The sequence below is a fragment of the Talpa occidentalis genome, unplaced genomic scaffold, assembly GCF_014898055.3.
Source record: "Talpa occidentalis isolate TD23 unplaced genomic scaffold, MPIMG_talOcc4v2.1 talOcc4.4, whole genome shotgun sequence".
Lineage (NCBI taxonomy): Eukaryota > Metazoa > Chordata > Mammalia > Eulipotyphla > Talpidae > Talpa > Talpa occidentalis.
In genome coordinates, this window is record NW_023604295.1 from 61,259,306 (window position 1) to 61,285,900 (window position 26,595).

The 26,595-nt window shown below is 37.4% G+C and overlaps 1 protein-coding gene across 4 annotated transcripts in view; it reads right to left on the minus strand.

Moving 5' to 3' along the window:
- The window catches only part of ADGRG7 (adhesion G protein-coupled receptor G7), a 68,119-nt gene that overhangs the window by 12,947 nt on the left and 28,577 nt on the right, over positions 1–26,595 (minus strand). For all 4 annotated transcript variants that reach the window (XM_054700657.1, XM_054700658.1, XM_054700656.1 and 1 more), the window contains 5 exons: positions 17,746–17,963; positions 17,281–17,436; positions 13,507–13,619; positions 9,812–10,158; positions 9,021–9,117 (listed from right to left, as the gene is read on the minus strand). In XM_054700657.1, the coding sequence (XP_054556632.1) occupies positions 9,021–9,117; positions 9,812–10,158; positions 13,507–13,619; positions 17,281–17,436; positions 17,746–17,963 (931 nt within the window). The remainder of the gene's footprint in view (positions 1–9,020; positions 9,118–9,811; positions 10,159–13,506; positions 13,620–17,280; positions 17,437–17,745; positions 17,964–26,595) is intronic.

Consider the following 26,595-nt stretch of genomic DNA (forward strand, 5'->3'; position numbering starts at 1 on the left):
TTCACCAGAGCCAGAGCGGGGAGCAGAGCAGGCAGAAGGACCGAAGTACACTGCTGAGGGGAGCAGCGGGCGGCAGGAGGGGTCTGCGCGCCATGTGGGACCCTCCTCTGGTGGCCGGGGAGCAGCCGGGGATCGAACCGGCGCCGCAGAGACCGCGGGCAGCTTCGCAACCCAGCGCTCAACCGCTGCGCCACCGGGGAGGCCCGGAAGTTAATAATTTAATTGCTGTGAATTATCCCACTCATGAGATTTTATATCTTATCCATGATCTCTAATTGTGGAATTAAAATTTTAAAACTCATTAAAATATGTTTTGTTCTAATTAAACAAAGAAAATAGTTCCTGGACTGTTAGGCTCCTAAAATCAACTCAGACAGATAGTTCCCTATTCTACAGGTGGGCATAGTCACCCTGGAAATAAATAAGCACCCAGATACCACAAATTGTTGCTTCCATAGGAATATCTGACAAACCTGAAAAGACTTTAACTTGCATGTTACAAATGACTATGGTTATAAAATACCAAGCATTTAAAAGTATTTATCACTAATACAAATATGGATATAGACTAATAGACACTCTCATATATACTACTATAAACTAAAATCTAATAAGCCCTTTCTGGGATGCTTAGAAAAGATAATATTGTTTTGAGCCAACAGATGTCAATAAAACTGAAATAATAAATTATTAGGGTTTTCAAAATCATATAAAGTTGGCAAATAACTGAAATTACAGTTCATAAAATTTGTATATCTATAGTTTATTACTTTAATAACATTTAAAAATAAATATTTAAGTGGTACTTAATTTTTACTTAATTACATTTAAACCATCACAAAAGTGCTATCTAGGAATTTTTCACATTTTGTAAAGATAAAATGGAAGCAAAACTGTCAAATACATTTTTAAATTCTTTATTGTTATGGACTTCCAAGCACTTTTAATTGAATACAAAGGATCTAAAATTTACCTAAAGTATAAACCCTAAGCATAAAACTCATGTTAATGAAAAGATTTACTTTGCTTTATATCTGGTATGCTCAATAAGTTGATTTTAGCTGTCATTCAAAAGTGAGTTAGAACACATATGTGCAATCAAATGACCATAGCATCTACCTAACAGCTGATGGTGTTAAGAAATTACTAGTCTTGGGGCGGATCAACATGGCGGTGAAGAAACGCTGCAAGGAAGGTCTCCCATTAAAAAAAAGTTAATAGGGAGGAAAAGCGGCAGGTCCCAGTGAGAACTGGGACACGGAAGATAAACAGACGACTCCAGCAAACTACCCGAAGAAGAAAGTTGCCATAAAAGAGGACTAGAAGGGAGGAAAGCTCAGAACCCTGCTACCCTCCCCCAACCACAAAGTCGGCATTCTCCGACCAACAGAAAGGAGGAAAAAAACAAAAAAAAACTAAAACAACCAACAAGAACAAACTACGCATCAAGCAGGACTGTGAGTGGAAAGGAACTATTTCAGCCACCATACCCCGTGAACTGGAGCTGTGAAGAACCCTGCAGGATTCACTGCAGAGGTGAGCGAACGGCTCCTGGCGCCATTAGAGAAAAACAAAGACTCCCGGAGACCTACACACAGCCCTGGGCCGGCCGGGAAGCTTGTGCGGAAAAGCAGTGTGCTTGAAAAGCAAACGCGGATCGCGGCTGCCCAGGTCCCACACCTGCGACCTAGGCTTGCGGGGAGACGTGCGGGGGCCATCACTGAGGTGAATGTCCCTCACTGAGTAATCAGAAACCAGGCGCCAGGGCACGGGAGCAGGGTGCAAAAGGCGCCATTTCTGCGGACACTGAACTGGGCTACAGCCCGTGTCCTAGACCTGAGGGCTTTGGAACTGAGACCTGGGGCACAAAATTCGGGGCGTGGATTCCCCATGACGGTGGGGCACAAGGCAGACACAGCACCCCAAAGCCGTTGAGGCTTTCCCCACCACTCCCACTCTGTTCCCCATCCCACAGGGTGAAAAAAATAGCTCCCCAAAGACACTAGAAGAGATCTCTGGCGCCACCAGGCGACCAGAAAAAAAAAAAACCATCAACACCCCATAGAACAGGGACCTTTCTTCAATAAAGACTGCTTGACACCAGCAGAAGGCTCCCGGAGGAGTCACTGGTGAGCTGGGAAGTTCGCCCACACCAGGCCCCTTCTGACCAGCAGTCCGAGCCCAGAGGGGGAGCGGGCACCCACAGCCGGGGCAGACCAGGCACACAGAAGAGTGTACCTCAGACCGGGCACGCAGGGAGCGCGTCCTGCATCACCATTTTAGAACAGGGGCATTTCTCTAGTAAAGACTGCCTGAAACCAGCAGAAGGCTCCTGGAGGAGCCAGAGGTGAGCTGGGAAGTTGGCCCATGCCAGGCCCCTTCTGGCCTGCAGTCCGAGCCCAGAGAGGGAGCGGGAACCGGGGCAGACCAGGTGCGCAGGGGAGCATGTCCCTGCATCACCATTTTAGAACAGGGACCTTTCTTCAGTAAAGACTGCTTGAAACCCACAGATGGCTCCTGGAGGAGCCAGAGGGGAACGAAGAAGTTCACCCAAGATGCCGGCCAGTCCCAGCAACACAGTGTCCCAATGCATACAGCAAATTAGAAAACAGACAGTAGGGAGTAGAAGAACCACATGCAACTCCTTAGGAAAAAAGCACATCACAAAAAGAAAACCACCCCCCAGATTGCAACGACAGTAACTTGGAAGAAATTCTGAGCCTTCCAGAAAGAGAATTTAAAATTGCCGTGATTAAAAAACTGACAGAAGTCATAAAGGAAAACAATGATAAGGGAAAAATAATCAACAATCAGAAGAATGAAAATGAGTCCCTAAAGAGGGAAGTAAAAGAAATGCAGGAGATCAAAGAATTAATGGAGGCAATAAAGAACTCTGGGAAAAGCAATGAAAGCAGAAAAGATGAAATGGAAGAACGAATAAGTACTCTTGAAGACACAGAAATAAAAAGTACCAAAACAGAAAAGGAAAGAGAAGTATGAAGGAAAAAGACCGAAGAAAGACTTCGGGAACTATCTGACTCCATGAGGAAGGGAAATATAAGAGTTATAGGAATCCCAGAAGGAGAGGAGAGAGATGTAGGAACAGAGAAAATATTCAAGGAGATAATTGAAGAGAACTTCCCAAACGTGAAGAAGGAGCTGAAAATTGATATACAAGAAGCAAGAAGAACACCAAACTTCCACGACAAAAGGAAAAACACAGCAAGACACATAATAGTAAAGCTCCCAAGAATCCAGGACAAGGAAAAACTAAGGAAGCTGACAAGAGGGAACAAACAGATAACATTCAAAGGAAAACCAATCAGACTGACATCAGACTTCTCTGAAGAAACACTACGGGCAAGGAGAGAGTGGAGGGAAATAGTCAACAGACTCCAAGAAAACAGATGCCAACCAAGAATACTCTATCCTGCAAAGCTCTCCTTCCTCTATGAAGAAAGAATATGGACCTTCCCAGACAAACAGAAACTCTGGAATTTCATTACGACTAAACCCCCACTCCAAAAAATACTACAAGGAGTCCTAAAGCCAGAACCTCAGAGGGATGAATAACAATGAAAGGAGGCCAAAAAAAAAGAATTATTAAAAGAATAAATAAGTAGAATCAAAGGAAAGACAAACACAATGGCACATACAGATGCTAACATATCAATATTAACTCTAAATGTAAATGGACTAAACTCTTCAATAAAAAGACACAGAGTCGCAGGCTGGATTAAGAAACAAAACCCAACCTTTTGCTATCTCCAGGAAACAAATTTAGCTACAAAAGATAAAAATAGGCTCAAAGTTAAAGGATGGAAAACAATCCTACAAGCAAAAGGACCAAAAAAGAAGCAGGAACAGCTATACTTATATCAGATAAAACAGATTTCAAACTCAAAAAGATAAAAAGAGACCCCAACCAATGGTCACTACATTATGATCAAGGGGACATTACCTCAAGAAGAAATAACACTCATTAACATATATTCACCAAACGAAGGAGCACCAAAACATATCAGACAACTGTTGTAATCTCTGAAAACAGACATCAGAGAAAACACATACATAGTGGGAGACTTCAACACACTACTATCAACAATGGATAGATCAATGAGACAAAAAATAAGTAAAGACACTAAAGCTCTAAATAAGGATCTAGAGTGCTTGGGCTTAACAGACATCTATAGAACACTAAACTCAAAAAAATCTGAGTACACATTTTTCTCAAGCTCACATGGATCATTCTCCAGGATCGATCACATACTGGGACACAAAACGAACATCAACAGATACACCAAGATTGAAATCATACCAACCCTCTTTTCTGACCATGAAGGCATCAAACTAGAAATAAACCATAAAAAGAAGGCAAGAAACTCTCCTACCTCATGGAGATTGAAAACCACACTTCTGGAAGACCACTGGACTAACAAGGAGATAAAGAAGAAATTAAAAAATTCTTTGAATTGAATAACAAGGAGGACACCAATTTCCTAAATGTATGGGATGCAGTAAAAGCAGTAAGAAGAGGAAAATATATAGCAATAGAGACTCACATCAAGAAACAAGAAAGAACTCAAATAAACAACCTAATCTCGAAGCTCAAAGATCTAGAAAAAGAACAACAAAAAAACCCAAAACCCGTAGAAGAAATAATAAAAACCAAAGCAGAAATAAGTGAAACCAAAACTAAAAATAAATTCAAAAGATAATGAAACCAAGAGCTGGTTCTTTGGAAAAATCAATAAAATAGACAAATGCCTATCCAGGCTCACAAAGGAAAAAAGGAAGAAAGCACAAATAAACAGGACCATAAATGAAAGAGGAGAAATCACAATGGACACAGCAGAAATAAAAAAATATTCAGTAACTACTATGAACAGTTATATGGAAACAAGTTCAACAATCTAGAGGAGATGGACAAATTCCTCAAACTGTACAATCACCCAAAGCTAGATAAAGAGAAATAGAACACCTAAACAGACCAATTACAAGCAGCGAAATTGAAATGGTAATCAAAAACCTCCCCAAAAACAAAAGCCCAGGACCTGATGGATTTACAAACGAATTCTACCAAACATTCAGAGACGAATTAGTGCCTATTCTTCACAAACTCTTCCAGAAAATTGAGAAGGAAGGGACAATACCAAACACGTTCTATGAAGCCAACATTACACTAATACCAAAACCGAACAAGGACAACACAAAAAAGGAAAACTACAGGCCAATCTCCCTAATGAACACTGATGCAAAAATCCTCAATAAAATTTTAGCTATCAGAATCCAACAATGTATCCATAAGATAATTCACCACGACCAAGTAGGAGTCATGCCACGGACGCAAGGATGGTTCAACATCCGAAAATCAATCAACGTTATCCAACACGTCAACAAAAAGAAATATAAAAACCATATGATAATATCAATAGATGCTGAGAAAGCTTTTGACAAAGTGCAACACCCATTCATGATAAAAGCCCTTGAAATTCTTGGGATACAAGGAACATACCTCAACATCATAAAGGCCATCTATGACAAGCCAACAGCCAGTAGCATTCTCTATGGTGAAAAGCTGAAAGCATTTCCATTAAGATCTGGAACAAGACAAGGATGTCCACTCTCACCACTGCTTTTCAATATAATACTGGAAGTCCTAGCCAGAGCAATAAGACAAGAGAAAGACATACAAGGAATCCAAATAGGAAAAGAAGAAGTCAAACTATCACTATTTGCAGATGATATGATAATATATATAGAGAACCCAAAAACTCCACAGAAAAACTAATTCAACTCATCAATCAGTGCAGTAAAGTGGCAGGATACAAAGTCAACACGTAAACATCAGTAGCCTTCCTATACACAAACAATAAATCTGAAGAAGAAGAAATAAAAAAAAACATCCCTTTTATTATCGAAACAAAAAAAATCAAATACTTGGGAATAAATCTAACAAAAGACGAAAAGGACCTGTACAAAGAAAACTAAAAAACACTGTTAAAAGAAATAGAAGAAGACACAAAGAAATGGAAAGACATCCCCTGCTCATGGATTGGAAGAATAAACATTATTAAAATGGCCATCCTACCAAAAGCAATATACAGATTCAATGCTATTCCAATAAAAATTTCAATATCATTCTTTGCAGCAGGCTGCATCTCCCGTGCTGTCTCTTGACATGGTCCGGGCATTGGGGGAGATTCCCGAGAAGCGGGGAATTCCTGTGCTCCCCCAAAGAGGGAAAGTTGTCCTTCCCAGAAGAGGGGCGTTCTTGCGCTTCCCAAAGAAGATCTGACCTAGGGAGTCTCCATGGCAACACCTGCTCAAGCTCTCCTCTTTGTTCTTGGTTAATGCAGAAATTAGTCATTAATTGGCATATGAAAACCCAATTTGGATCTAGACGTTAATTGATTTGTTATTCTTGCACTTGAATTAGTATCATAGAAAGTAAATAATGCAAAAGGTATAGTTAGGAAAGAAATGTTCCGGCCCTGAGAACTATGGAGAACAAGCTGCCCTGAACCAACTGTGCTTGGAAGCCATAGCCTAACACGGGGGGGGTGCATGTTTGCACCAGCAGTACATTTTCTGGTGTTTGCAAGAGGTCAATAGTTTATAGGCCATGTGGAGGTTAGGAATTTCTAGTTAGGAGTTAGACTTCAGTAGAACTTACTTAAATTTGATGAGTTGTTTCAGACGACTTTGAAGTAATCAATATATTAGCCAAGTTAATTGAGTGCTAGGAGATAGATTGATTTTTAATTGAATATAGAATAGGAATTTTACACCCACTTTATAACTGGGAAAGTTTAATTGCTGACAAATGTTGTGCTGTCATATATGATTGATCATGTTAGTAAATGAGCTGTACCTAGGAAACTAATTGTTCTTAAGGGTACCAGAGAATTGCCCTTTAGGTGTGAGACCTAGGGAGTCTTTGCATGAGAAAATATGTTTGATTGTTTCTGTTCTGCCTCGATGCTTACACGGATGTAATCCCACCACTCGCCTTAAGGTATTAATAAAGACCCGCTGAGACCCTCAGCAGGAGAAACTTGCACGAAATAAGATGTCTGTGTCTTCCTCACTTCTACCTCGCTCCACTTCCCCTCAGCCCTCCGAGAGAAAGAGAAAAAGGAACTTTCACCAACTCTGTACTCTCCTTTCTGAGATCCCTGACATGACTTCTAGCTGGGGCGGGTCTCCAGCAATTCTTCAAAGAAATAGAACAATTATTGATGAAATTCATATGGAATCACCAAAACCCCCGAATAGCCAAAGCTCTCCTGAAAAAAAAAAAAAGAAGGGAATGGAGGTATCACACTCCCAGACTTAACTATACTACAAAGCCATAATCATCAAAACTGCATGGTATTGGAACAAGAACAGACACACAGACCAATGGAATTGAATATAAAATCAAGAAATAAACCCACAGATTCATGGTCAACTAATCTTTGACAAAAGAGCAAAGAATATGCATTGGAGCAAAAAAAGTTTGTTCAATGAATGGTGCTGGGAAAACTGGGTCACTACATGCAAAAGAATGAAGCTTGACCACTACCTCACACCATACACAAAAATCAACTCAAAATGGATTAAAGAACTAGACATAAGACCTGAAACCATAAAATACATAGAAGGAAATATAGGCGAAACAGTACGTGATATGCACATCAAAGACATATTTACAGACACATCACCCAAAGCAGTGATAGTGAAGGCAAAGATAAACAGCTGGGACTACATCAAATTAAAGAGCTTCTGCACAGCAAAAGAGACAATAACAAAAACAAAGAGAAACCCCACCGACTGGGAGAACATTTTTGCACACAACACTAAAGATAAAGGACTGATCACAAAAATCTGCAAAGAGCTGATGAGACTCAACAAAAACAAAGAAAATAATCCAGTCAAAAAATGGGCAGAAGAGCTAAAAAGAAACTTCTCTGAAGAGGAAATGGAAATGGCCAACAGGCATATGAAAAAATGTTCAACATCATTTGTAATCAGGGAAATGCAAATCAAAACTACCATGAGATACCATCTCACACCAGTGAGAATGGCACATATTAAAAAAAACTAGCAACAACAAATGTTGGCGAGGTTGTGGAGAAAAAGGAACTCTTCTGCACTGTTGGTGGGAGTGCAAACTGGTCCAACCACTATGGAGAGCTGTGTGGAGATTTCTTGACCTACTAAAGATAGAGCTTCCATATGATCCAGCCATTCCACTCCTAGGTATTTACCCAAAGGACACAGAAACATCAATTCCAAAGAGCACCTGCACCCCTATGTTTATAGCAGCACTGTTTACAATAGCTAAGCTTTGGAAACAACCCAAATGCCCAAAAATAGATGACTGGATCAAGAAGATGTGGTACATATACACCATGGAATATTGCTCAGCATTCAAAAAAGATAAACACATGCAATTTGCAGCAACATGGATGGCGTTGGAAGGGATCATGCTCAGCAAAATAAGCCAGAAAGAAAAAGAAAAATACCGGATGGTCTCACTCATAGTAGGAATCTAGAAAACTTAAATAAGGGACCAGGAAAATGAATAACTATAAGAAAGTGAAAGTCAAAATCAACAAAAAACTATGAACCAGAGACACTCTTTGGGGGGTGGGGGGTGGGGAGGGGAGGGATTGGGGTCAAAATAAGGGGGTTGCAATTGTATGGGGAAATATAAAAATAAAATTTATTAAAAAAAAAGAAAAAGAAAAAAAAGAAATTACTATTCTTATACTCAAATTGTTAAAATTTAGATGCTAAAATTTTAATGGTAACATTTAAAGTAATTAAAGCTTGTAAAATGTAATAAAATATAAAGCACATTAATAAAAAAGCTTAATGTATTTAAATTATAACATGTTCTCTAAGAATTTGAAATACTCATCTAATATGGCATTTATAAAATGAGATATATACAGTGATACTCAGACACAACATCACTGAAGAGTTACACTGCTTTGTCAAAGACATGGACATTAAAAAAAACATAAACTCACAATGACTCTTGCCGGTACTTTAGCTCCCAATTTGAGTTGCCTGGATCCTGAGCATAAATAATTCCCAGTGTCACAGCCACCATTACAGCTGGGACTCCTATGTGATAAAGAAAGGCAAAGAATAAATAATTTACCCAAGACTGGGATTAATTATAAAAGACCATGAATGAATTATGCATCTGACCCTTTTCAGGATATATTGTTCCTTCCACTATTGACAATGTGTTAAATATCTTACATATATTGGTCAACAGTGGACATTTTTCCTGTGTTAAGTGTCCTCCTTTCCATTTTAGTGTTGGTTCTCATACCAGTACTATACTATTTCTGATTTCTTAGTGACTCTTACCACAATTTCCATTCATAAAGGGTCTAATTTCTCTTTCACTTGAGTACATTTAGATTTAGGTATCACTGAAACAATTCTCTTTTGCTGGAACTCCACAGGTTTTTCAAAATATTTTTCTAAAAGAGTCACAATGAATGTCTTTCTTGAAGAATTTCTTTTAAAGTAGCTAGGAAGTTACTTATTTGTGGTATAAAATCTCTAGTCAAATAAATGGAGATGTTAAAAGAAATTCACATCCTGAAGTTCTCTTATGAGCAATCCTATAGTATAGGACAGCTGCCTTAATTACTTCTTTCTCCTTCCCAGAAATCTGAGATACTAATCAGAAGGCACTCTTAAATTTTATTGGATTTTCCATGCACTGTTAGGCCTTCAATTGGTGCTTGTTTAAAGGATCGCTACAAAATTTAATTCCTAAGTAAGTGGAGAAGTAAACACTTACCCCACGCAACTAAAGAGGCTAGATGAATGAAATATCGAGGAAGAGGCTTCATGGTCCTAATTAGAAGGTAATAGAGTTGCGTGGCACTGATACCAGTCCAGACAAATGTCACCAACAGAAAATAGTGCAACAAAGCCGCAACTGCAGTGCATGTGGGGTTGGACTTGGGGTCCACTTTGTCTGTTTGAGGCACTTTGTTCAGCCCCTGGTTATGGATATCCTTGGAGCCACTTGTCTCTGAAGTCTTATTGGCGTTTTCAATTCCAAACACAAAGAGGAGGTTGAAAACCAGCATTGAAGTACACAGACTGACCAACACCCATGTTACTGAGGTTTTCCTGACATTCCTGAAAATAAATAAGTAAATATCATTTAAAAAACAAGCACAACTGCAAAAAAAAAAAAAAAACTCGTGAGGGAACAAAGAAATGTTAACATAAATTCAGCTCATAGCTCAGGTGACCAACTGACAAATCTACCTTCCCAATTTCATACTTTCTTCTTATCTCATTTCCACAAAAAAGTGCATTAGAGAAAACAGGTTGATATATCCTTTCTTGAAACTGTGTTATAATCAAAGGTAATAACTATTTTCCAGTGAACTGTACTTCTGGGTCTATGTAGTCCCCACCCAGGGCTCATTTGTGACTTGATTTAACTAAGAACACAACAGGTTTGACATTAGATCTACAATATTTTCATGGCCCACAACAATGTTTTAACTCCTTAAAAAAACAACAGGAAAAAATAAACTTCCATAACCAAGGAAAAAATTAGCTTCTAACATTAATATACTCATGTTTATATTAACACAGTCATAAAATATAAATTTGATTTTTTTTAATTGAGGAAAGGTTCTACAGGGCAAAAGAGGTGAAGGGCCCTTGAAAATTATGACAAGCTTTTCCTGATGTGCTTCTGGGAATTCTGAGTCACCATGTAGAAAGCCCAACTTCCCCACTGAAGAAACCACATGGAAATGTTCTGAGACTTTGTGGAGAGGAAGAAAGACTCAAACATAAGAGTCATTTCATTTTGCATGACAGACATGTAATTACATGGCATGTAATTTTCCTTCAAGGCACTTATCACAATTTGTAAGTATACATTTATTTCTACATATATGTATAGTAATATGCATATATACACATACATATGTACATATATATATATATATATATATATATATTTGCACTATGTCTGTTTTTCCTCCCAGACATGAGAGATGGGAATGTAACCATCTTGTTCATCGTTTTGTATTCAGTCTTCACATGGTGTTTAGTCCATCATAAGCACTCAATGTAAAAAAGTTTTAATGAATGGGAAGAGACTCATAAAGTGTGAAAAGGTAAAGAAGAATCAAAAACAATTATGCTTAAAAAAATAAAAGAATCTGGTCTGGGCAAATGGCTGATTCTATGACTACGGCAGAAAACATGAAAGATGTGTGAGAATCATTTCACTGCTCCTGAAATAGGGAAGAGCTTAAAGACTGATAGGGACATGAATGAACTCCCTCTGCTTACACTGCAGAGTACACATCTAAGGAAATCATGCCGAAATATAGAAAGAATTACAGATTAGAAAATCATCATTTTCAGTCTCTAATGTAGTAATATACTCCAGTAAAGATGATTGGTAGATCCCAAAACTATTGAGCACAAGTTGGTGAACAGGCTAGTCACAGAGTCTTGAAGTATCACCCCATGGATTACCTATTTACAAGGGAAGAAATAAAACTTCACATTGCAGAAACCTCACAGACACAAGAAATCAAACTCAATAATGGGACAAGCTGGTATCATGCACTCTTTGCTGGGTCATACTAAAAAGATTGAATGATTTAGTATTCTGACATATCCTTAATTGTAAAGCAGTCTACCTTTTACAAAATAACTCACCTGGATACTTCAAATGTTTAATATCACTAAAGACTAAAACAAACAAAAATAGTAGAAGAATTGCTCTAGGCTAAAGGAGACTGGAGAGACATGACAACAAAAAGAATCAAGGGGAAAAAAAGTTACTGGAATAAGTGGAGAAATTTGAGTCTGGATTATGTATTAACACAAAAACACCACATGAATGTCAAATTTTCATGGGCTAAATTTCCCGAGTAAGGAGTACTAATCTGTAAAAGAAAATGCCCTTGTTTTTAGGAGATACAAGCCTGAAGATTTTTGAGGTGACAATCATAATGCCTATAAATTTCAAAACCTCATGAAAAAATAGAAAGAGATAAATTACTAATAATTGGTGAATTTAGGTGAAGGGTATGTAGGTATTCAGTGTTCTTTCAACTTTTATATAGGTTTTTCAATTGTAAAATAAAGCTTCAAAAAAGTTTTTAAAAGCAACAAAAAAAGTTTATTGAGCAACAATAAAGTTTATTGAGCCTACTTCCCTTCTTACCTTTTATTTTATTTTTTTTGTTTAAAGAAAGAAAAAGTTTATTGAGGAGAAAAGGAACCGAAATAAAGTGGGACTCCCAGGCCGATGGAAATAGGCCAGGCAGGGGCAAGGAAACCCCCCCAAAAAAGTTTTTTTTTTTTTTATAGAGGCATGTTTTATTTATTTATTTGTTTGTTTCTTTTGTTTATACATGCACTGGGTATAGTCAGAAGACAGAGCCAGAGCAGGGAGCAAAGCAGGCAGAAGGACCGAAGTACACTGCTGAGGGGAGCAGCGGGCTGCAGGAGAGGTCTGCGCACCATGTGGGACCCTCCTCCAGTGGCTGGGGAGCAGCCGGGGATCGAACCGCGGGCAGCTTCACAACCCAGCGCTCAACCGCTGCACCACCGGGGAGGCCCCCCAAAAAGTTTTTAAGCAATACTTTTTAAATAAAAAATTTTAAGTATACACATCTGAGTAAACAGTGGTGAAGGAATTTCATTGGGCAAAATAATTCTGAAGGATAGATGAGTTCATCTTGAGACATCTTGAGTTTGACAGGAGAATCACATAAGAATGCATGAAGACATACTTAGTCTATGGATATCCCTTTCCTATGGGTCAGACACTCTGCTTAGCCCTGAAGACACAGCAGTGAAAACAAAACAAAAAACAACAGCAACAACAAAATCAGGGAAGGTCACAGCCCTCAGCAATTTCCCTTCTGATGGGGAAAACAGAGAGTGTACAAGAAAACTAATAAGCAAACAAGTTTACATTTGCAAGTTATTGAAAATGTAGCATGTGATAAAAAATAACAAGTGGTATACAAAATTGAACTCTGAGTGAGGGGACCCAAGTGGAGAGAAATATGTGTCTATTGGTTTTCTTTAATTACATTATTTTAAACTATGGAATTCAGAAACTTTAAAAAGTCTCATCATTTGAAAACAAAACATTTCAAAAATTACTTATAATTTTAAAAAGTGTTTAACAATGTTTCTTTTACAGATGCAAATTGAGAGTTATGATTCTATTCAACACAAAGGAACTGTGACATTGATGAACCATGGCACCAAACTTGTGATTATATGGTACATAAAGGTACGTAATGGTACCAGTTTGTGTTTTACAGATTTATTTGTGTGTATTTCTTAACCTGCTCAGGACTGAGTGTCCTCTTCTGTAAAACAAACATGTTAAACCAAATCTGAATTCTGATCTAGTTAAGAGAAACTGCACCCAGAGGAAATAACATCAGGATAGTAATTTCTCTCACAAGAAAAGCCTACTTTCCTTCTTACCTGGTGACAATTTGAAATATAATTGTGAGAGCCAGACCAGTAATGGACAGCGCACATCCAACAGCAGATAATATGTTTAGTGGCTCAGAATATTTATAATTCTCTTGGAAACTCTGGAAAATAAGTTAAGACTCATATTTCTGAAATGTCTATGAAAGTAAACATCACGGAAAATTTCAATGGTCAAAATAACCAGATAGTTGTCAAATAGGTCTTCTTTTTACAAAACTGTTAGTATACGTAAGAGAAAATAAATCAACTCCATATTTCTAAGCCCTTTACATGAAATAGAGGCTTGAGAACAGAGGGGAAAATATAAATATCCTTAATGACCAAAATCTAAGTTTTTTTGACTAGATCTAAATTGATTAGTTTTTTTCACTTATAAATTATATTTACTTGTAACTATAATCCAAGGGGAAATCTGCATCTCTAAGCTGATAAACTAAAAATAAGGTTGCAAAAATATTTTTATGGATTTGGAAAAATGTTCATATTACCTATTAATATATTTTTAAAGGAGGTAGCATCTTAATGGCATATATCTACATCTTTTCAGAATTGTAGTGCATATTCACAGAAAAGCGTATTTTTTTCATGTGATAATGGAGTGATAATGGTGGTCACTATGTGGGTAGGATATATACAGTTCCATTTGCTTGTCTATACTTTTATTTTTTAAACAATTAATATTAGAAAAGCAATATACGATTACTTATAAAATGTGTAAGTAAAATAGAAATATAATTTTAAAAGCATATTTCTCTATATTACCAGCTACCCCACATCATACCTTACCTCTTGAAATCCTCTCTTCTCAAGGTGTGTAAGCACAATTTTTATGTGCTTACAAGTATTTTCTTTGTCTCTTGCACAAATATATAAGGCTTTGTTAATATAATAGGATCATCCATGAATTTCTATTTTAATTTAAGACATAATGAATATTTTTCCTTATTAGGATATTTCTACTTAGTACATAAACTTTATATAATGATTATTCCCCTATCTATGTATACAGATAATGCTTTTGTAGGGAGAAAATAAAAATAAACAGTTTAAAAAATAATAAAACAAAAATTTCACATTACTTTTTCACTGTATACTAAGTAGATGACAAAAAATTATAGAATACATAGATCTTCAGATCTTAGAAATCATTTATTTATTCAGTGCCTGCCTACTCTTACTTTACATATTATTCTAATAAGACATTTTAAAAATTTCACAACCCAGGCCTCTCTGGTGATGCAAAGGGTTAAGCACTGCACTATGAAGCAATCTGCAGCCTCTGCAGCAGGAGTTTGATCCCCAGCCAACCAGGGAGTAACTCACATGGTGAAGCAGACCTCTCCTGACTCTCCCGCTGCTCCCCCCAGCAGTGTATTTCAGTTAATCTGCCTGTTCTGTTCCCCATTCTGTCTCTGGTGAATCCTCTGACCTACCCCTACCCCTGCATCTCTGGCCTGTACTCCAGCTCTTGTATGCATAAATAACTAAATCTTTTTAAAAAAAATTTCACAACCCAATACTACTACAAGTGTAAGTAGTTAGACACTGAGTCAGACTCAGATATTAATGAAAAGAAATGAAAACTTGACCTCAAAAACTTTACACAGCTGCTTAATATTATTCATCTTAAGATATCAAAAGTTAAATTTTTATTTAGTATTTTATAATTGAGAAAGCAGACCTCTACAAGTTAGAAAATAATCAAAATTAATTAAAATAGGGAAGACTTCATCATTAAGGAAACTATTGTTACTGAAAAAGTTTATAAAACCATAAAATACATAGAAGGAAATATAGGCGAAACACTGCGTGATATGCACATCAAAGACATATTTACAGACACATCACCCAAAGCAGTGATAGTGAAGGCAAAGATAAACAGCTGGGACTACATCAAATTAAAGAGCTTCTGCACAGCAAAAGAGACAATAACAAAAACAAAGAGAAACCCCACCAACTGGGAGAACATTTTTGCACCCAACACTAATGATAAAGGACTGATCACAAAAATCTGCAAAGAGCTGATGAGACTCAACAAAAACAAAGAAAATAATCCAGTCAAAAAATGGGCAGAAGAGCTAAAAAGAAACTTCTCAGAAGAGGAAATGCAAATGGCTAACAGGCATATGAAAAAATGTTCAACATCACTTGTAATCAGGGAAATGCAAATCAAAACTACCATGAGATACCATCTTACACCAGTGAGAATGGCACATATTAAAAAAACTAGCAACAACAAATGTTGGCAAGGGTGTGGGAAAAAAGGAACTCTTCTGCACTGTTGGTGGGAGTGCAAACTGGTCCAACCACTATGGAGAGCTGTGTGGAGATTTCTGGACCTACTAAACATAGAGCTTCCATATGATCCAGCAATTCCACTCCTAGGTATTTACCCAAAGGACGCAGAAACATCAATTCCAAAGAGCACCTGCACCCCTATGTTTATAGCAGCACTGTTTACAATAGCTAAGCTTTGAAAACAACCCAAATGCCCAAAAATAGATGATGGATCAAGAAGATGTGGTACATATATACCATGGAATATTACTCAGCATTCAAAAAAGATAAACACATGCAATTTGCAGCAACGTGGATGGCGCTGGAAGGGATCATGCTCAGCGAAATAAGCCAGAAAGAAAAAGAAAAATACCGGATGGTCTCACTCATAGCAGGAATCTAGAAAACTTAAATAAGGGAACAGGAAAATGAATAACTATAAGAAAGTGAAAATCAAAATCAAAAAAATCTATGAACCAGAGACACTTTGGGGGGGTGGGTGGCGGGAGGGGAGGGATTGGAGTCAAAATGGGGGGGTTGAAATTGTATGGGGAATATAAAAATAAAATTTATTATTAAAAAAAAAAAAGAAAAAGTTTATAAAGCAAGGCTCCTTAATTGGAAATTTTATGTTGTACCAGTACGTTCTGATCTCCATTTGCTCCCCAAATATGACTATATCATAACTACTGGGGAATCAAATTACTGCTTTTCTTTGGGAGATTTATTGAACTACTGGCCCCTTAATAAGTATAAGATTTTGCATCCCTCCCAATTCCACTGCATATAAAAACATTCAATCAAGAATATAAAATAAGAATATAAACATTTTTGCTTGTTTGTTTCACCAGAATATGTTTCTGGAGCCAGAAGGGAAAAGCCCCTCTTTCTTAAAGGGGTCAGTGCATTAGCAGCTGCACATCAGTGCTAAGGGTTTCAGTTACTTCCTCAAGGTAGATTAGGAATTGAAAGGATTACAGAGAAGAACAGTGGAGCAGATTAACTGAATTTAAGAGCCTTTCCTCATATTTTTCAGTATAAATTTGGTAATTTAGATTATTCCAATAGAAAATGCTTTTGGTAATTTTTTAATTTGCCTATCCACAACTAAGTTTATATTGAACCTGCCCCTAACACATCGATACAGTCCTTACCTCTGACTGTAACAACTTCATGCTTCAGAACATGTGAGTTAGATGGAGTCTGTCAGCTCCTCTTTTGTTCCTGGGTTCCCTTCTTGTTAAATCACAGAGATGAACTCATCTACCTTGAGACCACACTGCAAAAAACTGTATTCTACTTGATTTTAGTTGTCCTCTTCTTTTAAATCCTATCATTCCATTTCCTGGTGGTGGTTGTTTTTTCTTCATTTAACCTGAGCTGACTATGTAAACTAAATCCCAAATTAATCTCCAATTAGCACATGCTGGAATAGTGAATAAGGATTATTCTTGTCTGGGAAAACATTACTATGTATGATCTTACCATTAATATGGCAAAATTAGTAGTATGGTTGCAGCGGCATTTCAGGAGATTGCCAGAGCCACTGTCTTTGTGACAGCCATATGTGTCCCAATCATTCTCTAAAGCATCCCAGTAGACGCAAGCGTAGGAGTGGATTTGGAATTTTTGGGAGTCGTACTGTGAATTGATGACAATTGCAACTGTTATTTTAAGACTTAATTGGTTAGAAAAAAATCAGATAAGAAATCAATTAGATATGTACTAAACATAAAATATTCATTAGGGACTGGGGAGGGAAAGGAATACAGAATTTACATTAGTTCATTTGAATTAATTTTCTGACAAAATATGGATGGGGAAGGTTTAAACGAATACTTTCAAAGATTTTTCAAGGATTTTCTCTATGGATTTCTTTGGTCCAATCTATCCCTATTTTTGAAATCAAAAGCACAATGAACTTTTATTTCTATTAATGGGAAAACTCACCTCTGGGTTAATGGCCATTTCAACAGAAGTACTCGGATCATTTTTATTTTCTTTAGTTTGGCTATAGGCCATTTCAACAGAGGAACTCTCTTTTTTTCCATTTTCTCTAGTTTTAGTAGAGATTATTTTTTGACTAAAATCTGAATAAGTTTTAAAAGTTTTTGATTGGAAAAACTTGTTGTTTTGATACACTACAAAGCCACATCCTCCAGCGTTACCTGTGAGGGCAAAAAAAAAAAAAAAACAAAAAACATTCCAATGTATTTTGATCATTTACCATAAAATTATCATTTCATCTAAATATTCAGATTCATTACAAGAAATTATGTTTACCATTATCTTGTAATTTTGAAAAATCTCCATATTTCTAGATAGACCTTCTTGATATTTTTTTCTTTAATTTATATCTCTTTCTCTCTTGATCAAATTTGTCAGAAGCTGGAGAGTGACATCAGCATCACAGAGGAGTAAGATGCTACCTTAATTTCTTGCCTTCAAACTACAGCCAATAGAACCTTCAAAATTCAAATAAAACTCTGTTCATCAACCCAGGACATCAGAAAAATCCACATGTCTATGTGTCTGAAGGTGGGTGGAGCTGAGTTCACAGATGTGTTGAAGTTGGCGTAAAGGAAAGAGAGGGATTGCCAGATCTACCTGCAGACCAGGTGGCAGGAGGGTAGACAGTGTGAACACATATACCTAGGTCCCTCCTCCCTTTCTGTCCACCCCACTCAAGGCCCAAATTACTGAAGAGAAAACAGAATCTGAAAGCTAAAGCCACAGTACCACCTACTGGAAATAAAAAGATAGGCACCCATTAGCTAACCAAATGTGCAGAACAGAGAAGCACATCGACAGAGCTGAAATCCCACAACATGGGATCACAAAAGAGAATGAAAACCTCATTAACAAACTTAAATATACAGAATTTCATGACCTAACAGAGAATTCAGAATGACTATCATGAAGAAATTAACAAATTACAGGAAAACATTGGAAGACAACTTAATGCACTCAGGAAGGATATCCTTTTCATCTTCCCCTTTAATGTTTCTGTTTGTTTGTTTCTCATATTATTCTGTTTTATACTTAAAAGGATAAAATCTGTATAGATAAATGAATACAAGATGACACCCACAAAAACAAGTCTATCTTAGATGTGAAAATTTTATAGAAGTCTCATGGTAGCCACAGAACAAAAATCTGGATGATAGACACAAAGCTTTAAAAAAGTAGAAATTAGAGGAACCCACCACCGGGGCAGACTGGGAGCGCAAGGAGTGCGTCCCCGCATCGCCACTTTAGAACAGGGACATTAATTAAGTAAAGACTGCTTGAAACCGGCAGAAGCCTCCCGAGGAGCCAGAGGTGAGCTGGGAAGTTCCCCCACGCCAGACCCTTCTGGCCTGCAGTCCCAGCCCAGAGCAGGAGCAGGAACCAACCACCGGGGCAGAACGGGCACACGGAGGAGTGCGAACCCGCATCGCCTTTTTAGAACAGGGACCTTTCTTCAGTAAAGACTGCTTGAAACCCACAGATGGCTCCCAGAGGAGCCAGAGGGGAGCTGGGAAGTTCGCCCAAGATGCTGGCCAGTCCCAGCAACACAGTATCCCAATGCATATGGCAAATTAGAAAACAGACAGTAGGGAGTAGAAAAGCCAAACACAACCCAGCAACTCCTCAGGAAAAAAGCACACCACAAAAAGAAAACCACCCCCGAGATTGCAATGACAGTAACTTGGAAGAACTTCTGAACCTTCCAGAAAGAGAATTTAAAATTGCCTTGATTAAAAAACTGACAGAAGTCATAAAGGAAAACAATGATAAGGGAAAAATAATCAACGATCAGAAGAATGAAATAGAGTCCCTAAAGAGGGAAGTAAAAGAAATGCAGGAGATCAAAGAATTAATGGAGGAGCTAAAGAACTCTGGGAAAAGCAATGAGAGCAGAATAGATGAAAGGGAAGAATGAATAAGTACTCTTGAAGACACAGAAATAAGAAGTACCAAAACAGAAAAGGAAAGAGAAGTATGAAGGGAAAAGACCGAAGAAAGACTTCGGGAACTATCTGACTCTATGAGGAAGGGAAATATAAGAGTTATAGGAATCCCAGAAGGAGAGGAGAGAGATGTAGGAACAGAGAAAATATTCAAGGAGATAATTGAAGAGAACTTCCCAAACATGAAGAAGGAGCTGAAAATTGATATACAAGAAGCAAGAAGAACACCAAACTTCCACGACAAAAGGAAAAATACAGCAAGACACATAATAGTAAAGCTCCCAAGAATCCAGGACAAGGAAAAACTAAGGAAGCTGACAAGAGGGAACAAACAGATAACATTCAAAGGAAAACCAATCAGACTGACATCAGACTTCTCCGAAGAAACACTACGGGCAAGGAGAGAGTGGAGGGACATAGTCAAAAGACTCCAAGAAAACAGATGCCAAATACTCTATCCCGCAAAGCTCTCCTTCCTCTATGAAGAAAGAATAAGGACCTTCCCAGACAAACAGAAATTCTGGAATTTCATTACGACAAAACCCCCACTCCAAAAAATACTAAAAGAAGTCCTAAAGCCAGAACCTCAGAGGGACGAATAACAATGAAAGGAGGCCAAAAAAAAAAGTTATTAAAAGAATAAATAAATAAAATCAAAGGAAAGACAAACACAATGGCAAATACAGATGCTAACATATCAATATTAACTCTAAATGTAAATGGACTAAACTCTTCAATAAAAAGACACAGAGTCACAGGCTGGATTGAGAAACAAAACCCAACCTTTTGCTGTCTCCAGGAAACACATTCAGCTACAAAACACAAAAATAGACTCAAAGTTAAAGGATGGAAAACAACCCTACAAGCAAATGGACCAAAAAAGAAAGCAGGAACAGCGATACTTATATCAGATAAAACAGATTTCAAACTCAAAAAGATAAAAAGAGACCCCAAAGGTCACTACATTATGATCAAGGGGACATTACCTCAAGAAGAAATAACACTCATTAACATATATTCACCAAACAAAGGAGTACCAAAATATATCAGACAACTATTGTCATCTCTGAAAACAGACATCAGAGAAAACACATAGGTAGTGGGAGACTTCAACATACCACTATCAACAATGGATAGATCAAAGACAAAAAATAAGGAAAGACACTAAAGCTCTGAATAAGGATCTAGAGCGCTTGGGCTTAACAGACATCTATAGAACACTAAACTCAATAAAATCTGAGTACACATTTTTCTCAAGCACACATGAATCATTCTCCAGGATCGATCACATACTAGGACACAAGACAAACATCAACAGATATACCAATATTGAAAACATACCAACCATCTTTTCTGACCATGAAGGTTTCAAACTAGAAATAAACCATAAAAAGAAGGCAAGGAACTCTCCTACCTCATGGAGATTGAAAACCACACTTCTGGAAGACCACTGGACTAACGAGGAGATAAAAGAAGAAATTAAAAAATTCATTGAATTGAATGACAAGGAAGACACCAATTCCCTAAATGTATGGGATGCAGCAAAAGCAGTAATAAGAGGAAAATATATAGGAATAGAGGCTCACATCAAGAAACAAGAAAGAACTCAAATAAACAACCTAATCTCGAAGCTCAAAGATCTAGAAAAAGAACAAAAAAAAAAAACCCAAAACCAGTAGAAGAAAAGAAATAATAAAAACCAAAGCAGAAATAAATGAAATCGAAACTAAAAAAATAATCCAAAAGATCAATGAAACCAAGAGCTGGTTCTTCAAAAAAATCAATAAAATAGACAAACCCCTAGCCAGGCCCTCAAAGGAAAAAAGGGAGAAAGCACAAATAAACAGGATCATAAATGAAAGAGGAGAAATTACAATGGACACAGCAGAAATCAAAAGAATAATCAGTAACTACTATGAACAGTGATATGGAAACAAGTTCAACAATCTAGAGGAGATGGACAAATTCCTCAAACTGTACAATCACCCAAAGCTATATAACAAAGAAACAGAACACCTAAACAGACCAATTACAGGCAGCGAAATTGAAATGGTAATCAAAAACCTCCCCAAAAACAAATGCCCAGGACCTGATGGATTTACAAATGAATTCTACCAAACATTCAGAGACGAATTAGTGCCTATTCTTCACAAACTCTTCCAAAAAATTGAGAAGGAAGGGACAGTACCAAACACGTTCTATGAAGCCAACATTACACTAATACCAAAACCGAACAAGGACAACACAAAAAAGGAAAACTACAGGCCAATCTCCCTAATGAACACTGATGCAAAAATCCTCAATAAAATTTTAGCTATCAGAATCCAACAATGTATCCATAAGATAATTCACCACGACCAAGTAGGAGTCATGCCACGGACGCAAGGATGGTTCAACATCCGAAAATCAATCAACGTTATCCAACACATCAACAAAAAGAAATATAAAAACCATATGATAATATCAATAGATGCTGAGAAAGCTTTTGACAAAGTGCAACACCCATTCATGATAAAAGCCCTTGAAATTCTTGGGATACAAGGAACATACCTCAACATCATAAAGGCCATATATGACAAGCTAACAGCCAGTAGCATTCTCAATGGTGAAAAGCTGAAAGCATTTTCATTAAGATCTGGAACAAGTCCAGATGTCCACTCTCACCACTGCTTTTCAATATAATACTGGAAGTCCTAACCAGAGCAATATGACAAGAGAAAGACATACAAGGAATCCAAATAGGAAAAGAAGAAGTCAAACTATCACTATTTGCAGATGATATGATAATATATATAGAGAACCCCAAAAACTCCACAGAAAAACTAATTCAACTCATCAATCAGTGCAGTAAAGTGGCAGGATACAAAGTCAACACGCAAAAGTCAGTAGCCTTCCTATACACAAATAATAAATCTGAAGAAGAAGAAATCAAAAAAACATCCCTTTTATTATCGAAACAAAAAAAATCAAATACTTGGGAATAAATCTAACAAAAGACGAAAAGGACCTATACAAAGAAAACTAAAAAACACTGTTAAAAGAAATAGAAGAAGACACAAAGAAATGGAAAGACATCCCCTGCTCATGGATTGGAAGAATAAACATTATTAAAATGGCCATCCTACCAAAAGCAATATACAGATTCAATGCTATTCCAATCAAAATTTCAATGTCACTCTTCAAAGAAATAGAACAACTATTGATGAAATTCATATGGAATCACCAAAAACTCCGAATAGCCAAAGCTCTCCTGAAAAAAAAAGAAGCGAATGGAGGCATCACACGCCCAGACTTCAAACTATACTACAAAGCCATAATCATCAAAACTGCATGGTATTGGAACAAGAACAGACACACAGACCAATGGAATTGAATATAAAATCAAGAAATAAACCCACAGATTCATGGTCAACTAATCTTTGACAAAGGAGCAAAGAATATGCATTGGAGCAAAGAAAGTTTGTTCAATGAATGGTGCTGGGAAAACTGGGTCGCTACATGCAAAAGAATGAAGCTTGACCACTACCTCACACCATTCACAAAACCCAACTCAAAATGGATTAAAGAACTAGACATAAGACCTGAAACCATAAAATACATAGAAGGAAATATAGGCGAAACATTACGTGATATGCACATCAAAGACATCTTTACAGACACATCACCCAAAGCAGTGATAGTGAAGGCAAAGATAAACAGCTGGGACTACATCAAATTAAAGAGCTTCTGCACAGCAAAAGAGACAATAACCAAAACAAAGAGAAACCCCACCGACTGGGAGAACATTTTTGCACACAACACTAAAGATAAAGGACTGATCACAAAAATCTACAAAGAGCTGATGAGACTCAACAAAAACAAAGAAAATAATCCAGTCAAAAAAATAGGCAGAAGAGCTAAAAAGAAACTTCTCTGTAGAGGAAATGGAAATGGCCAACAGGCATATGAAAAAATGTTCAACATCACTTGTAAGCAGGGAAATGCAAATCAAAATTACCATGAGATACCATCTTACACCAGTGAGAATGGCACATATTAAAGCAACTAAAACAACAAATGTTGGCGAGGATGTGGAGAAAAAGGAACTCTCCTGCACTGCTGGTGGGAGTGCAAACTGGTCCAACCACTATGGAGAGCTGTGTAGAGATTTCTGGACCCACTAAACATAGAGCTTCCATATGATCCAGTCATTCCACTACTAAGTATTTACCCAAAGGACACAGAAACATCAATTCCAAAGAGCACCTGCACCCCTATGTTTATAGCAGCACTATTTACAATAGCTAAGCTTTGGAAACAACCCAAATGCCCAAAAATAGATGACTGGATCAAGAAGATGTGGTACATATTCACCATGGAATATTACTCAGCACTCAAAAAATATAAGCACATGCAATTTGCAGCAACATGGATGGCGCTGGAAGGGCTCATGTTCAGCAAAATAAGCCAGAAAGAAAAAGAAAAATACCGGATGGTCTCACTCATAGCAGGAATCTAGAAAACTTAAATAAGGGACCAGGAAAAAGAATAACTATAAGAAAGTAAAAATCAAAATCAACAAACAACTATGAACCAGAGACACTCTATGGGGGTTGGGGGTGGGGAGGGGAGGGATTGGGGTCAAAATAAGGGGGTTGCAATTGTATGGGGAATATAAAAATAAAATTTATAATTAAAAAAAGGAGAAACTGAGGAATCCAGCAAGATGGCAGCACAGTGACAATTCCTGACTTGCCATCTGCATATATTTACAACTAGATTACAATAAAACAGAGCCAGACAAATGGATGACCACAGTAAACAGCAGGAGCAATTTTAAATGCACTGTTTATGGTAATGCCAGGGAATACAATCAACCATAGGGAGGGGTGGCAGCTGTGCAAGCCTTTTCAGTTGTTGGCTCAGGGTACACACCAATATTGGAACTTTTGAGACCTGGCGCTACACTGGATATGGATCCCCAGGACAGAGCGCATTGTCAGAGAACTTGGGGGATTGGGGGTAGAGAGCAGGGACTGCTGGCTTGAGCCTGAAGTTCTCAGTATAGAAGAGCTGGAGCCTGAACTGGTGAGAAGAAACAGGTCAGATCGCCATGATCTCCTCATAGAGGTGGCCTCTATTTTAAAACAAGATTGGGATATTCAAAATATCTACCACCTCCCATCCCAGGGCTAATACAAAAACAACAAATGAACACTTGCATAAACTAAGCTTCAAGCACCTGTTAATACAGAAACTGATCTACCAGGAGAAGGCTGTAAAAGAAAACATCTCCCAATCTGTGACCCCCTTACTAACTACTTCTGTGCCCAGTATTGCATCTAGGATTGAAAGATAACCTAGAGTAGACACTATGCCCAGGTAGCTGACCCAGATCAATAAGTTTCAAAGGAAATTAAGAAACTAACTCTATTTTCTTTTTTTTTTTTTAAGATTTATTATTTATTTATACAAGCACTGGGTACAGTCAGAAGTGTGGGAGGGTGAGGGAATTCACCAGAGCCAGAGCGGGGAACAGAACAGGCAGAAGGACCAAAGCACACTGCTGAGGGGAGCAGCTGGCGGCAGGAGAGGACTGCGCGCCATGTGGGACCCTCGCCTGTGGCTGGGGATCGAACTGGCGCTGCAGAGGCTGCGGGCAGCTTCGCAACCCAGTGCTCAACCGCTGCGCCACCAGGGGAGGCCCCTAACTCTATTTTCTAATTGCTTCAAAAAAATTAAATATCTTGAAAGTTACCTCTCGAAAGTAAAGCACCTATAAATGAGAAATGCAAGAGGACTTGGATTGCAACATGAGAAGACAAAAGGATATTTCATGCTCCTGTATGGATATAATCAATAAAAGCAAAAGTTCCATCCTGCCTAAAATTATATATAAACTTAATGCAACGCCCAATTGAAGAAGATACAAAAAAATAAAAGAATATTACATGCTCACAGACTGGAAGAATTAACATTATTTAAATGGTCATTTTACCTAAATGAATAATGACACACTGATAACCCTATCAAAATTCCAGTGACATTCTTCACAGAAGTAAAACAAAAAAAAAATTACTTGGAACTACAAAAGACCCCAAGTAGCTAAAACAACCTTGAGAATAAAGAATAAAAGTAGTGGTATCATTCTCCCTAACTTCAAGCTATGCTACATACAAAGTGATCATCAAAACAGCCTGATATTGGAATAAAAGTATATTCGCATTATCAATGGAACAGAATTTAGAGCCCAGAAATAAACCCACACATATATGGAAATTACTATATGACAAAGGAGCTAAAAGAATCCAGTGGAGCAAGGGAAGTGTCTTTGATAAATGGTTTTGGGAAAGCTGGACACATACAAAAGAATGAAACTAGATCATTAAAACCATAAACAAAAATTAACTCAAAATGGACTAAAGACTTGAAATAAGTCCTGAAACCACAAAATACACAGGAGGAAACTCAGTATTGAGTTCTTCAATACTGGCCTTACTGATGTCTTTATGAATACATCTCCAGCAACAAGGAAACAAAAAAAAAGTAAACAAATGGAGTGATACTAGATAAAAGTTTGGTTTTTCTTTGTGGCATATTTCAAATTTTATTGCATTATGGTCAGGAATTATGCCCTGTATAACTTTTATTTTATAAAATGCATAACCTTTCCTTGTGGACTAGTAAGTGGTCAGTTTTTAAGTGTTAATGTATTGACAATAATAACAAGCAAACCAAACATACACATCTACTTCTAGTCTTTTTCTCAAATGAAAACATCCAATACCAGAAAATATTTATTTTATGAAAACTCAATTCATAATAGTTCTGAAAGAGAAAAATAAAGTCAGTATTGTTTCTGGATCTG